The 14,987-nt window shown below is 47.0% G+C and overlaps 1 protein-coding gene across 1 annotated transcript in view; it reads right to left on the reverse strand.

Moving 5' to 3' along the window:
• The window catches only part of CDH23 (cadherin related 23), a 357,372-nt gene that overhangs the window by 172,431 nt on the left and 169,954 nt on the right, over positions 1-14,987 (reverse strand). The window contains exons 12-15 of the mRNA XM_044660245.1: positions 11,663-11,770; positions 4,873-5,062; positions 3,998-4,143; positions 168-387 (exon numbers count right to left, since the gene is read on the reverse strand). Of these exons, the coding sequence (XP_044516180.1) occupies positions 168-387; positions 3,998-4,143; positions 4,873-5,062; positions 11,663-11,770 (664 nt within the window). The remainder of the gene's footprint in view (positions 1-167; positions 388-3,997; positions 4,144-4,872; positions 5,063-11,662; positions 11,771-14,987) is intronic.

Here is a 14,987-nt window from a genome sequence, read left to right on the forward strand (position 1 = left end):
CAGGGAGAGGAGCTACAGCACTGACCTCAGGCCTTAAATACTCTGAGAGTAGTCTATTTTTCTGGAGATAGGTCTAAAAAGACCCTGGGAAAGGTATGCCACTTGTTCCAAATGCCTGCTCTCTTGACCCCATTTCAATCTGGATCCATGGTGATGACTAGACTAACCTCGAATGGTGAGGGTGCTGGTGGAGCTCTTTGTGGGAGTGCCAGCATCACTAGCCACTACCCGAAGATAGTACTCTGCAATTCGTTCCCGGTCTAGCTCGGTGGTTGTAGTGACCACGCCAGTGCTGCTGTTGATGACAAAGTCCATACGGGGCATGCCCACCTGCATACGGTAGGACACCAGCCCATTCAAGCCTTCATCCAGATCGATGGCCACCACCTAAAGAGAGGAATAGCCAGACATCAATATTATGAGTATGAGACAATCTCATGCCTATCAGATTGGCCAAGATGACAGTAAAGGAAAGTGAGAAATGTTGGAGGAGATGTGGCAAAATTGGGACACTAATGTATTGTTGGTGGAGTTGTGAACTGATCCAACCATTCTGGAAGGCAATTTGAAACTATGCCGAAGGGGCTATAAAAATCTTTGATCCGATAATACCACTACTGTGTTTGTATCCCAAAAAGATAAAAAATTAAAAAGGGAAGAGGATCTATTTGTACAAAAATATTTATAGCTGCTCTTTTTGTGGTGGCAAAGAACTGGAAAATGAGGGGAAGTCCATCAATTGGGAAACAGCAAAACAAATTGTGGTACATGTTGCTAATAGAATACTATTGTGCAATAAGAAATGATAAGAAAAATGACTTCAGAAAAATCTAGAAAGACCTACATGAATAGGTGCAGAGTGAAATGAGCAGAACCAGGAGAACATTATACAGAGCCATAGCAATATTGTGGAATGATCAGCTGTGACAGACTTAGTTACTCTCAGCAATACAATGATCCAGGACAATTCTAAGGGACTTATGACAAAGAATGCTATCCAACTCCAGAGAGAGAACTGTTGAAGTCAGAATGCAGATTAAAGTATACGATTTTCCACATTATTTTATTTGTGTTTTTATTTTGGTGCTTGTTTTATATGAGTATTCTCTTACAATAATGACCCATATGGAAGGATGTTTTGTATGATCATGCATGTACAACCTGGATCAAATTGCTTATCATCTCTAGGAGGTGGAAGGAGAGGGAGAGGATCTTATAATTTTGGAAAATATATGTTGAAAATTATTTTTACATGCAATTGAAAAAAATAAAATAGAAAAATAGAAAAAAAGAGTATGGGATAGGCCTGATTTTGGGCCCCCAAGATCACTGATGTTTCCTCTGGATTTCCTGGTTGTTCCATTTAGACTCAACGAAGACTTTTAGCTCTTTCTCAACCTTGACTCCTAGCTCTTAATATTCTCTAATTTAGACCCAACTCCAGTCAGACAAACTAACTCCAGCAGGAAATAAAGCATCATTACCATTAAAAAAACCTAACCTTATCTTCCATCTTAGAATCAATACTGTGTATTGGTTCCAAGACAGAAGAGTGGTAAGGGTTAGGCAATGGGGGTTAAGTGACTTACCCAGGGTCACACAGCTAGAAAGCATCATTGCTATTTAATTCTCAGATTCACTCTCTCTAGGGCTTTCTCTTCATTGTGAAAATCATGGATTTGGGCTTGGGGTCTGTATAGTAGTGACAGAGTAGGGTTCAAGACAGGTAGCTCCCTATATATAATAGGAAGATAGTAGGCAATAGTGAGTATTTTTTAAATAAATGTACATTGTCTTGAAGCCACAGATTTCCTCTCTCCAAGGTCTGCAATTCAATTTGAGTTGATTCAAGTGATATTTCTCATTCTGTGCTAGGCATCGTGCCTTGAGGGGGGAGAGTGGGAGCACAAACGACTTGATAGTGGCAATGGGATGGGGGAGAAGTTGGAGAAGGCACCAAATAGGACGTGATGGAATCTACAGGAAGATAAGAGAGCTCAAGGAAGAGGCGTTTATTCTAGGCAAGGGGCACAGAAAATGGCACAGAAGGGATGCTGAGTTTGGGGAGCAGGGAGTCATCTAGTTTAGGTGGATCTGATAAAATTATAGCTTCACTAGAGTTGGCGTTTGAGGTCTCACTGTGGAGGGCGGGAGGTAACCCTGTGTAGATCCTCGGAGACTGTGGTGTCCATTGTGCAAGGCTTTGATTGAGCTGGTAAAACAGTGAGGATAACCAGGGAGCAGACTGTTGTCTGGAGATCTGCTTAGCTTTGTGGGGTCAGGCTCATGATCAGGGAATAGTTCTTTTTGGCCAGAGCAACACATAAAGACATGTTTGGGAACTTTCATGTAACAAACACGTTTTTTAAGAAAGCGTAAATACAAGCAAAGCTTGGTAACATTTCTATTTAGATGGCTGGATAATAAAAATTATACCCAGGGGGAAAAGAAAGACTTCTACTAAGGGTTGGCGTATTGGTGTATCGGTGGAGGGAAAACCACCTCAATATAATACTAGATGTTTTGAAGTAGTGAACTAAGCCAAATGGCAAGTGTTAACTTTGAAGACTTGAAGTCTCTTCTGATCAGTAACACGGGGCAGGAAAGGCAATTTTCTTTAAAAGCATTTTTAGCAACATTTTTCTTTTTAATTATCATGAAAACTGACCAACACCAACATAAATATTTCCATATACAAAGGAACAGTAAAAAGAATATGGTATATAAAACCATAAATCTCTATTACATTCAACTCCTCCCTCCCCCTTAAATCTAGAGGCAGCTAGGTTGTGGTGGTGTAGTATATAGAGCGCTGGGCTTAGAGTCAGGAAGACCTGGGTTCAAATCTGGAAGTGGACACTTAATAGCTGTGTGACCCAGGCAAATCACATAACTCTTTGCCTCCATTTTCTCATCTGTCAAATGAGCTGGAAAAGGAAATGACAAACTACTCCAGCATTTCTGCCAAAAACCCCCAAATAGGGTCAAAAAGAGTTGGACAGGGGGGGCAGCTGGGTAGCTCAGTGGAGTGAGAGTCAGGCCTAGAGACAGGAGGTCCTAGGTTCAAATCTGGACTCAGCCACTTCCCAGCTGTGTGACCCTGGGCAAGTCACTTGACCCCCATTGCCCACCCTTACCACTCTTCCACCTATGAGACAATACACCAAAATACAAGGGTTTAAAAAAAAAAAGAGTTGGACAGGACTAAAATGACTGAACAACAACAGAGTGGTTATACAATTGATAGAATGCTGGTCTTGGAATCAGGAAGACCTGAGTGTGAATGTTGCCTGAGATACCTGGACAAGGCTTGTTTCTTTATCTGTGAAATGGGGAGAATGACAACACTCACATCCCAGGGCTAATAGGAGGATAAAATGTGATAACCACATGCAACGTGACATCTAGATTTTAGTTATCATTATTTAAAGAATATATTAAATTTAAACCTAGCAATTTTGACACTGCTGCTTGTTTGTGTCTCCTAAACTTCCAGNCATGACCTTGAACAAGTCACTTAACCCCCATGGCCTCGCCCTTACCACTCTTCCTCCCTGGAACCAATTCTCACTCTTTATTCTCAGCCACAAGGTAAGGATTCAAAGGAAACGTTTTCCTCATTGCACGCTTGGCCTCTCTCCGGCCAGACTGTAAGCTCCCTGCGCCTTGCAGGCCATCTGGGTCAACCATCCCCAGATCCACCCTCTTCAGCACGCCGTGTCATCGGCACAGCCTCCTCTTGTCTTCTGCTCTTCCAAGGGCCAGTCTTGATCCTCCGGCCGGCCGGCGGCCCCTGGAGCTCAGAGGCTCGGCCCGCCGGGGCTCCCTTTACCCGCAGCCCAGCACGGGGCTCAGAAGCAAAGCCTGGGTGGGTCCTTGGTGGTGGACCAGACGGACGCTCATGGCGGGGGAGAGGGAGAGGCCATGGGAGGGAGCTTCAGGGAGGGCGGAGGACTCGTTCCAGGAGCTGGAGCTCTTTCTGGGGGTGCCGACTCACCTGGTAGACGGGGACCCCAGCGAGGGTGCCTTCCAACACCTCGGCAATGGCGGGCAGGTTCTGGAAGGTGGGGTCATTGTCGTTCAGGTCCAGGAGGTTGACAAAGACGGTGGCGCTGCTGGTGGCTCGCAGAGGGGGCGTGCCGCCTAAAAGGGGCAAACGGGGAGGGAGAAGGAGGAAGAGGAGAAGGAAAAAGAAAGAAATGAAGAAAGGCTACGGATGACACAGCGGACAGCGCCGTCAGGAAGACGAGTTCAAATCTATCTTACTATTTTTATCATTCACAAATATTTATTATTATGCAAAATTATTATTTACAAAAAAAATCTTCCTATATTTACTAACGAGATGACCCTGGGCAAGTCACGTAACCCCATTCGCCTAGCCCTTAGCACTCCTACCTTGGAACCAATACACGGTACTGATTAAAAGGTGGAAGGCGAGCAGGCCACTTGCTCTCCCTGGTGCTTAGCTCTTTGGCTCGGGCACTGTATGTCCTTACTAACTGCTTCCTCTTTCCTCTCTCCCCAGTTGAAAAGGTTCCTTGGTGAGGAGTGAGGAGGAAGGGGTGGGAAGGCCAAAAGGGGCTTCTTAAAAAAACCAGGGCAGGTGGAAGACCCTGGTGCACCCCCTCGTCCCCAGATGTCTCTCCAGCTCTGTCTAGGGCTCGCTTGGACGGAAGGGCTGGGAGAAGGAGCTAAGAGAGTCCCCCAACAGGGTTCCCGCCTACTGCAGTGACAAGAGGGAGAGAACCTCCACAGGCAGGACGGAGCAAATCCAGCCACGGGCTGCGCTCTCAGGGCTGGCTGTCCCCCCTGCCTGGGTCTGGCCGAGCCAGGCCGGCGGTCCTGGGAGAGAGGAGGAGGGCTCCTTACAGTCGGTGACAGACACGATGATTTTGCGCATGAGTTCTGCCTCTTCGGGGTCGGGGTTCTCACGGTCCAGCATGACGTTGGTGGTTCTGATCTTGCCGGTGGTGCTGTTGATGCTGTAGAACTTGTTGGGAGGGTGGATGCTGTAGACCAGAGTGCCGTTCTCCGCCAGGTCGGGATCCACCGCCACCACCTGGGAGAAGAACCGAGAGAGCATCATTAGCCTCGTCCACTGGGGAAGAGACTGGTTTAACAATCAGCTCTCCAAAAAAGAAAAGGATGGAGAAAATATTAATGATGCTTTTCCTAAGTCTAGATGGTCAATAAGACAAGAAATCAAATCCTGATTTGTAGCGTTTTCCAGTTTCTAAGGTGCAAATGCTCACAATGAAAAAAAGTTTTTTTTTTTTTAAGCCCTCACCTTCCATCCTAGAGTGAATACTAAGTATTGGTTCCAAGGCAGAGGAGCAGTGAGGGCTAAGGCAATTGGGATTAAGTGACTTGCCCAAGGTCACACAGCTAGGAAGTCACAATGAAAATTTAACAATTTTTTTTTATTTTTTTAAACCCTACCATCTGTCTTAGAATCAATACTAAGTAAGGGTTCCAAGGCAGAAGAGCAGCAAGAGCTAGGCAACAGGGGTTAAGTGACTTGCTCAGGATCACACAGCTAGATGGTATCTGAGGGCAAATTTGAACCCAGGACCTCTAGACCGGACTCTCAATCCACAGTGTTACTTCGCTTCCCTTTAACAACTGGCTTTTAACAAAGAGCCAGTAACAGCTTCCTCATCTGTGAAATGAGGAGGTTGGACAAGGAGGGCTCCAAGGTCTCCTCTGGCTCTAAATGTAGGATGCTACAATTCTTTGGAAGCCACTTGGATGTAGGCACCCTGAAGATCAGGCACCAGGACCTATTTTGTGGTTCTTGGGAAGTAATAATATCTCCAAGTCCTACAAAGTCCATCCTACAAGCTGCCTTCAGAGAGACTAAGCAAGAGCTTTGTTGTTCAGTTGTGTCTGACTCTTCCCATTTGGGGGTTTCTTGGCAAAGATACTGGAGTCGTTTGCCATTTTCTGCTACGGCTCATTTTACAGATGAGGCAACTGAGGCCCACAGAGGTTAAGTGACTCACCTAGAGTCACTCAGCTAATAAGTGTTGCAGACCAGATTTGAACTAAGGAAATTGGGTCTTCCTGACTCCAGGCCCAGCACTCTATCCACTCTGCCCCTACTGGAAAAAAACAACAAAACAACCTGGGCTCTGAAGTCAGAGGACCTGAGTTCAAATCCTGACTCCCACATTTGCTACCTGTGTGATTTTGGAAAAGTTACTTAACCTCTGTGGGCCTCAGTTTCCTCATCTGTAAAATGAGGAGGTTGGACCAAGGTGGTCTCCAAGGTCTCCTTTGGCTCTAAAAGTAGGGTGCTACTATTCTTGTTGAATTAGGGGCTGAAGCCGGGTGCCCCAAAGTTCTCCGGTTTCCCTTTGGAGGCTGTTCCCTTGTCACAACCACTTTTTCCCTTGCTTTGGGGGACATTCTATTAGCAGGACCATTTGCATAAGAATCGGCCCTTTGCTGCTTTCCCACGTCCAGGATTTCATCTCATCGAGGTGACACAACAATTATATCCACAGCCACCAATTGGGATGTCAAAAGGCAGTGGTGGGATGACATTCCAGGGGCGTGTGGGAGGCTTTGGGCCCTGGGTCCAGGCCTGTCACTGTGAAGGAGAGAAATTAAGTCTGGGGGAGAGCAATTACCCTATGGAGGAGTGAGGGGGCGGGCAAGCTGGGCCCATGCCCACCTGCTCCCTCTGTTCTCCGGCCCCACCACTGGGCAGGGGAGAGGGGGAGGCCTTCAGGACAGATGGCCCCCTTCATCTTCCAGGGCCTCCATCTCCTTTGTGCCTCTATCCCATTCCCCAACAAAGGGCTCAGAGGAAAATGGCCAAGAGTGTGGTGGGTTCCCATCCCCTCCTCATCCTCATTTTCTCCCCACCATTCTGCCCCTGAACTAAGGACCAGGGGCTTATCAACATGATTTCTCCTGGATATATCTCTTTATCTCCCTTTTTTACTTCTCAACTGTTCTAGCCGTCCCACTATCCATTGAGGGGAAACTGAGGTTCAGAGAGGAGAAGTAGCTTTCCCAAAGCCACGTTGCAGAGCTGGTTCCAGAATCCCAGGGTTCTGGATCTCAGCCGGGAGGTGAGGAGCTGCCCCAGGGCCAAAGCAAGCAGAGATGCCCTCCTTGAGTCACCCCTTGATTTTTTAGAGGCTGCGACAGCTTCAGGAGACTAGAACAACGGTCCCTCTGGGAGGGGAGGGTCCAGACCCCAGAGGCTGAGCTCAGGGCAGCCCCATCCTTCACTCCAGGACACTCTGGGATCAGCTTCTTCGGGTTACTTGATGTGGGACTTTTTTCTGCCTTGGCAGCAGAATCTCTTTCCTTCCCCCACCTAATCCCCTTCCAGAGGTGTCTCTGGGGCCAGCAGACCAGAACAGACAGATGGGCTGCTGAAATTCCTCCAGCTCCCATCTGCCTTCGGAAGTCCTGGGCAAGCTGGGAGCTGGGGAGTCAGATGTGGGAGAGGGGCCGGAGGGAGGCAGGGTGAAGGTGAGGGCTGCACGCTGACCCTATGGAGACCCCAGTCTTCCCACCCAGGGAGATGCTCCGACTGTGCCAGCACCTTCCCCATTCCCAGCTCTCCATCCCTGCTGACCTTCTCAGAGGATGGTCCCTGCGAGCTGAAACTCTGCCCTGTTCATGAGCTGGGAAAACAGGCAGCCCATTTGCTTTCCCTGGGACGGACTTTTTCCCCTTACCAAAAAAAGGGGCCAGCCAGGGATTCCCATTTTAAATTTTTATTTATTTAATTTTTTAAACCCTTACCTTCCAACTTAGAATCAATACTATGTTTTGGTTCTAAGGTAGAGGAACCCATATTTCCTTTCCTTTCCTTTCTTTTCTTTTCCTTTTCCTTTTCCTTTTCCTTTTCCTTTTCCTTTTCCTTTTNTTCCTTTCCTCCTTTTCCTTTTCCTTTTCCTTTTCCTTTTCCTTTTCCTTTTCCTTTCCTTTCCTTTCCTTTCCTTTCCTTTCCTTTTTTCTATTCTTTAAAGAACCCCTTACCTTAAAGTTTATAAAACACAACACTATTTGCTAGGAATTGTTTGTATTTATCTCTGATTTTTTTTTAAACCCTTACTTTCCATCTTAGAATCAATACTATGTTTTGGTTATAAGGTAGAGAAACCCGTATTTCATTTTATTTAAGAAACCCCTTACCTTAAAGTTTGTAAAACACAACACTATTAGCTAGGAATTGTTTGCATTTATTATCTCTGATTTTTTTTAAACCCTCACCTTCCATCTTAGAATCAATACTATGTATTGGTACCAAGGCAGAAGAGCTCGTCTTTTATTTTATTTTAAAAAATCCTTACCTTAAAATTGATGAAATACTTGCAACACTATTAGCTAGGAATTGTTTGCATTTATCACCTCCCTTTTTTTTTTAAAGCGCTTGCCTTCCATCTTAGATTCAATTCTACATATTGGTTCCAAAGAGGAAGAGCCATAAGAGCTAGGCAATGGGGGTTAAGTGAGGTGCCCAGGGTCACACAGCGAGGGAGTGCCTAGGAAGGCTAGATTTGAACCCAGGATCTCCTGTCTCTAGGTCTGGCTCTGAATCCACTGAGCCACCCAGCTGCCCCCAGGCATTCTTATTCTGAGAATGAGGACAGGAATGTCTCCTTGAACTCAAGGCTGACGACTCAAAGGAATAGTAATTACAAGGTGTCAATAATGATTCCTTAGATAATAAGATGATCATTTCCCCTATACAATTCTCCCCCAAACAAAAGAAAACAAAACCCCCCAAAACATCTCTGGAGGTACTAGGACAGAGCTTTGGATCTGTAGTCAGGAAGACCTGAATTCAAATCCAGCCCCAGATACTTAGAAGCTGTGTGACTTTGGGCAAGTCACTTCACCTCCATCTCAGAGATGGGAATCATAATAGCATCTACTTCCCAGAGTTGTTGTGAGGATCAAAAGGGATAATATTTGTAAAGTGCTTGGTAGAGTGCCTGCCACCCAGTAGGTGCATAATAAATGCTTGTTCCCTTTACTTCCCACCTTCTCTTGCCTCTTCTTCTCCTCCTAACCACTGGGGGAAAAAAAGATAAAGAAAACCCTTGAAACAAATAAGCCTAGCCTAGCAAAACTATGGCGGCCCTCAGGGTCCATGCCCTCCCTCCGTCTTGCAAATGCAAGAGTCCTCTGGAATCATGGTTGGCCATTGAAAAGAAAATCCTCTTGTGCTCCCTCATTCTGGTTATACGCCTATTTAGGAAGCGGCAGGATAGCTATGATTCTCCCCATTTTATTATTAATGGGGAGAGGAAGGCCCAGAAAGCCAAGGGAACTGATTTGCTCTGGGCCAAATGGAGAATCCTTGGCTGGAACCAGGCAGAGCTAGAACCTGGATTTTCAAAGTTCCAGCCTCTTCCTCGCCTCCTTCACGTTGATTGTCTATTCCCAGAGAGGTCCCTCGTCCCCCCACCCGAGGTCTGATCTCCACTCGGGCTCTCTGGGGAGTTCAGGGCCCTGGGGGGTGGGAGAATGGCCCCCCCACCTCTCCTGCCTCCTCGCTTCCTCCCTGTTAGATCAGTTTGTGGATTCTCACCACTTTCCTCTCATTTATTTCCCATTTCACGCCCATCATTTTTCTCCTGGCCTGACGGGGAATAATTCTCTTCCTCTCCCCTCTCTTTTATTTTGCTGGAGGGCTTTGAAAGGTTCTAAATCAACGCCGATCAGAGAGGTCCTTGAAGGAGGTTGCAGGAGAGTGGAGGAAAAGTTGGCCAAAAATCTCGCTTGCCAGCACAGGAATTCTTCAGCACATTCATATGTGGACCCACACATGTATGACCACACCTCACGTATGCAGAAAAGGCACATACAGAAATGCACACGCCTATAGCACCCACACATAAATAGGCACACAAGGTAAGCCCACGTGTGAAAAGTAAACAGCGAATGAGTATTTGGGCCCACGAACGGACCCAATACCCTTAAAAATGGGGCACAAGGGGGTACCTAGGGAGCTCAGGAGAGAGAGTCCCAGGTCTGGAGCTGGGAGGCTCCTGGGTTCAAATCTAGCCTCAGACACTTCCTAGCTGTGTGACCCTGGGCAAGTCACTTGACCCTCACTGCCTCGCCCTTACCACTCTTCTGCCAATACACAGTATTTTAAAAAAAATTTTTTATTCCTTCGAGCACAATAGTATTCCATCACCCGCATATACCACAGTTTGTTCAGCCATTCCCCAATTGAAGGACATACCCTCGATTTCCAGTTTGTTGCCACCACAAAAAGCGCAGCTATAAATATTTTCGTACAAGTCTGTTTATCTATGATCTCTTTGGGGTACAAACCCAGCAATGGTATGGCTGGATCAAAGGGCAGGCATTCTTTTATAGCCCTTTGAGCGTGATTCCAAATTGCCAGCCAGAACGGCTGGATCAGTTCACAACTCCACCAGCAATGCATTAATGTCCCAATTTTGCCACATCCCCTCCAGCATTCATTACTCTCCCCTGCTATCATTTTAGCCAATCTGCTAGGTGTGAGGTGATACCTCAGAGTTGTTTTGATTTGCATTTCTTAATTATTAGAGATTTTGAGCACTTTCTCATGTGCTTATTGATACTTTTTTTATTTTTACCAATTACATGTAATAACTCATTTCCACATAAGTTTTCTGAAATTAAAAGATCCGAATTATCTCCTTCCCTCCCTCCCCCCAGAGGTGGCAAGCAATTCATTCTGGGTTATACGAATCCATAGTATTAATTCTAAGATAGAAGGTGAGGGTTTAAAAAAAAAGAATGGGTATTGCCCAGAGTATCCATAGGCTGTTGAGCTGCTCGCTATGCCAGGTGATTGTGCTGCCCCGTGGGAAGTCTAAGAACGGTGAAGCCATCTCTAATAAGTGGCCTCAGGGAAGCTTTGAAGCCCTCACCTTCTGTCTTGGAATCAATACTCAGTATTGGTTCTAAGGCAGGAGAACAGCAAGGGCTAGGCAACTGGGCTTAAGTGACTTGCCCAGGGTCACCCGGCTAGTAAGTCTCTGAGGCAAAATTTGAGTAGCTAATTGAGTAGCTGGGTCACTCTTGCAGCCAACGGCATGAACCTGAGGCTTGGCTGTGGGGGGAACTATGGCTTTGGGGCAGGAATGGAGCCAGGTAGACACGACACCTTTGTACTACTGATAACCCAGCCGAGGAACTCAGGAAAGAATCACTTGAGCCTTTTCCTTCTTCCTCCTCGTTCCCTCACATTTATTCGGACGTCCAGTCCTGCTGACCTCTCCTCCAGAGCCTCCTTCATCTTCATTCATCTTGTCTGCTCTCCTCGCTACTAGTCTGGGTTCAGGTCCTCCTCTTTTCTTATCTGGGCCACAACAACAGACTCATCTGGCCTCCTTGTCTCTGCTGTTCCCTTTTCCAATTAATCCATCCCTCACGCTGCTGCCCTTGTAAACGCCCTGATGTGCTTTTCTGATTCCATCATCCTTTATTCAAAAACCTTCAAGGACTCTCCACCGACTACACATGCTGGCACACAAGGGCCTTTGCAATCTGCCTCTGATTTCCCTTTCTGGCATCTCACCACGTGCCCTCTTGTCCTTTATGGTTCCGCCATATTGGACCATTGACCCATCTCCCATCATCTTCATCTTGTGCTTTTGCCCTTGCTGTTCTCCGTCTCTCCCCAACCTACCGTGGTCACGTCAGAATCCGGAGGTGTCATCTCCACCAGGTTGATGTAATAAGGAGCATCCTTCCAGGTGGGGTGGTTGTCATTGATGTCCAAGAGAGTGATGTTCACCTGGAAAGGGGAGAAAGAGAGCGTGGGCTGGGCGAGTCTCCTGGGTCAGATCTCCGGCCAGTGAGCCTCATCCTCAATATTCATCGTTCTGAGGATTAGATTCCTGGACAGGAGGATAAACAAAGCCCAGCCGGGTCCTGCTTAGTGCAAATAATCAATCCCTCAAAGTGACCGTGTGTATTCAGACTCACACTCTTCAGAAAGTGATCATTATGCTAAATATGGTCATTTGGTTCTCGTCCAATAGAAACATGCCACACCAGATTGGGACCTCGCTGCGCTTTTTGCCATCTATTGCTGTTATTTTTAGAAGTAACAATAATTTCATTCTCTTTTTCATTTGAGTTCACATAGAAACAGTCCAGACACATGTCACTATCCTGTTATTATTCTTTGATATTTAATGTTCTGTGATTAATGCAATAATGGCTACTGTGTAGAATAGAACCACTGCTTTGGGGAAGTGGATAAAAGGATCGGGGCACGAGCCTATCTTCTGTAGGCTCACTGAGAGCATCTTCAGGAAATCCCCGGCCCTTATGGGGTGTCTGGGATGATGTTGGGCCCATTCTGTTTTTCTCTGATTTTGATTCCATTCCAGGTAGGTTGGAGGTTAAATATTGTTCTTAAATTTTCATGGCTCAGTGTTGATATTCTGACGACTGTGGGCAACGGTTCTTTCTGTGATAATGGCATGGTTCCAGTAGTTTTTTGTTATTATAATTATAATGATTATTATTACCACCTAACATGCCCAGAATTTCCTGATAGGTCCATTCAATAGTCTAATGGAAAACCATTTTGCCTTCAGAGGGACCACTGGAAATGGGTCTTTTTTCATCAGCTTCATATCCTTAATTGTTAGTTTCTCTCTAATCATTCCAAAGCTGCTACAAACAAAGACGTGGGAATTGGGGGTAAGTTGGGGAAAGGGTCTTTCTAGGGGGCGAGGAAGGACAGGCTCTGAGTACCGGGGGATCATAGATTTTGACCTGGGAGAGACCTACATCAGTCTTCTTATTTGACAGATGAAGAAACTAGAACGACTTAGTTGGGCTCTCATGATGGGACGAACATCCTCCTGGAAACCAGAGACTTTTTCCTTCCCTAAAATTCTCTGGTCCTGGGCAGGCAGAGAGCCAAGGAATGGGCACAGAGTAATTTCTGAGCCAAAGGTGAGATTTCCAGTGTTGGCTCGTGAGAAGGGGGTGGGGTGTGTGTGTGTGTGTGTGTGTGTGTGTGTGTGTGTGTGTGTGTGTGTACACACACGTATACAAGGATGTACATCAGAATCCCTTGAGTTTCCTGGCTGAGTTTCAATCCAAGCAATTTCCTTGCTCTCTCACTGCCTTGGTAAATTATTTACAGGGTTCCACGTTCCTATTAGTGAGGGTCCTCTGGGTGTATTGCTTACTTACTGAGGAGCCCCCTGGACCCACTGTAAGCCCTCCAAGTACCAGTGTCGTGGGGGCATCCACCTCGGCCCCTCTGGCGGGTAGTGGGACACAGCGGTGGGGGGATGGAAGTGGTGGTGGGGAGGGGATGCATGTGAAAATGTGTCTGGTGTGAGCACTAGAAAGCGACTGGAGAGCAAGGAACACTACTAGCCAATGAAAAATTGGGGGGATCAGTAGCAGAGAGGATGTCTGTATATGTGGAAAGGGAGAAAACTATAGGCAATGGATTGATGGGCATACAAAAGGCGAGGGAAAATCCCAGAGAAGATCACATGGGGAGATGGGTGGGCAACAAGGCTCAGTCTGAGTTTGGAAAGGCAACGGGGGGAGATGGGAGCTGCTGGGAATTACCCAAGTCCTGGCTGATTTTGGGGATGGTATTCTTTGATTTCTCAGGTCTCACACCTGTTGGGCTGAAAGGACACTAGCCTTGTAGTCAGGAAGCCTGGGTTCTAGGTCCAGCTCAGTCACTAACTTACTGTACCTGGCACCTAGCAGGCTCTTACTACATGCTGATTGATTATTGATTACTTAGGTTTCTATTGATCTCACCCTTGGGACTCAGTTTTCTTATTTGTAAAATGGGGAGTTGGAACAGGGGATCTCAAAGGACAGTTCTTTCTAGATCAAATATCCTACTGTTCTTGTCCGTAGGAGAAGGCAATGAGAGAAGACTAAAAGGGGAACACTGTGCCCAGCACCTAGTAGGTTGTTGTTCTGTTCAAGGGCAAGGAGAGCTGCTCCCTCCAAAGAAGCCGGGCCAGGGGGATAAAGGAAGACAAAGGGAAAGCGTGATGGTGGGAGAGGCGACTCGAGCAGGGTGGGGGGTCCTAAACTCCCTCTGGGAGACGGAGAAGGGCAGCTTTCTTTTCTAATAACACCCTCCCTCTCTAAAGCGACACTTAGAGACTGGAACATGGAGCTTCTGGGTCTCTGATTAGGACCCTAATCAGTGCGTGTCCATAATAGCTCTTGAGGTAGTTCTGGGGATGTTCTGTTCTGCCAGAGTCGCCCTGGTCCTGCTTCCCGCAATCAGAGCTAAACTCCACTTTAGAGAAGGGCCAGGGGCAGCCTCCCGGGTCAGAAGGGGAGGAGGGGAAGGCGAGGGCTTTACACAGACTTTGCTCCTTCCTCTCCAGAGTCTCAGGGAAGGCTCGGCGCTCTGGGGCTGCAGGGCACTGTTCGGGCCATCGGGAGCTTTGGACACGTCTCTGGATGCCTGATTTTGTATCTGCTGCTCCTGCATACGTGTAAGCGTCTGACTGTGTGTGCACGTCATAGGTGTGTGTTTATAGGCACCCTGATTTGTTTTCAGGCCGTATCCTTGGGACAGGTTTTAAGCCCTTGAGGGCAAGGACTATTTGCTTCTGGTCTTTTGTATTCCTAGAACCCAGCACAGTGCTGGGCACACGGTGGGCACCACATATATGCTTGCTGGATGGAACAGAACTGAATTAAACATCGTCATCTCCGTCCATCCAAATGCTAAGTTTCAGGGGTCCTGTATTCTGGAGAGGGGACCTGAAGAGGGGCTTTGGCATCTTTTTCTTTGGAGATATCCCAGCTCTACATCACCGCAGGCTGCTCCCCTCTCTTCCTGGCTCCCTTTGCCTCCGTTCCTAAGTAGTGCCAAGGAAGCAGAGACCCTGAGAACCAGAAGGGACCCCAGAGGCCATCCAGGCCAGGCTGTCGAAGGCGAATAGAAACAAAGACCCCTAAGCTGTACGTGAGGATCCCCCCTGGGCCACAGCCTGACTAGA

The sequence above is a fragment of the Gracilinanus agilis genome, chromosome 2 (genome assembly GCF_016433145.1).
Source record: "Gracilinanus agilis isolate LMUSP501 chromosome 2, AgileGrace, whole genome shotgun sequence".
Lineage (NCBI taxonomy): Eukaryota > Metazoa > Chordata > Mammalia > Didelphimorphia > Didelphidae > Gracilinanus > Gracilinanus agilis.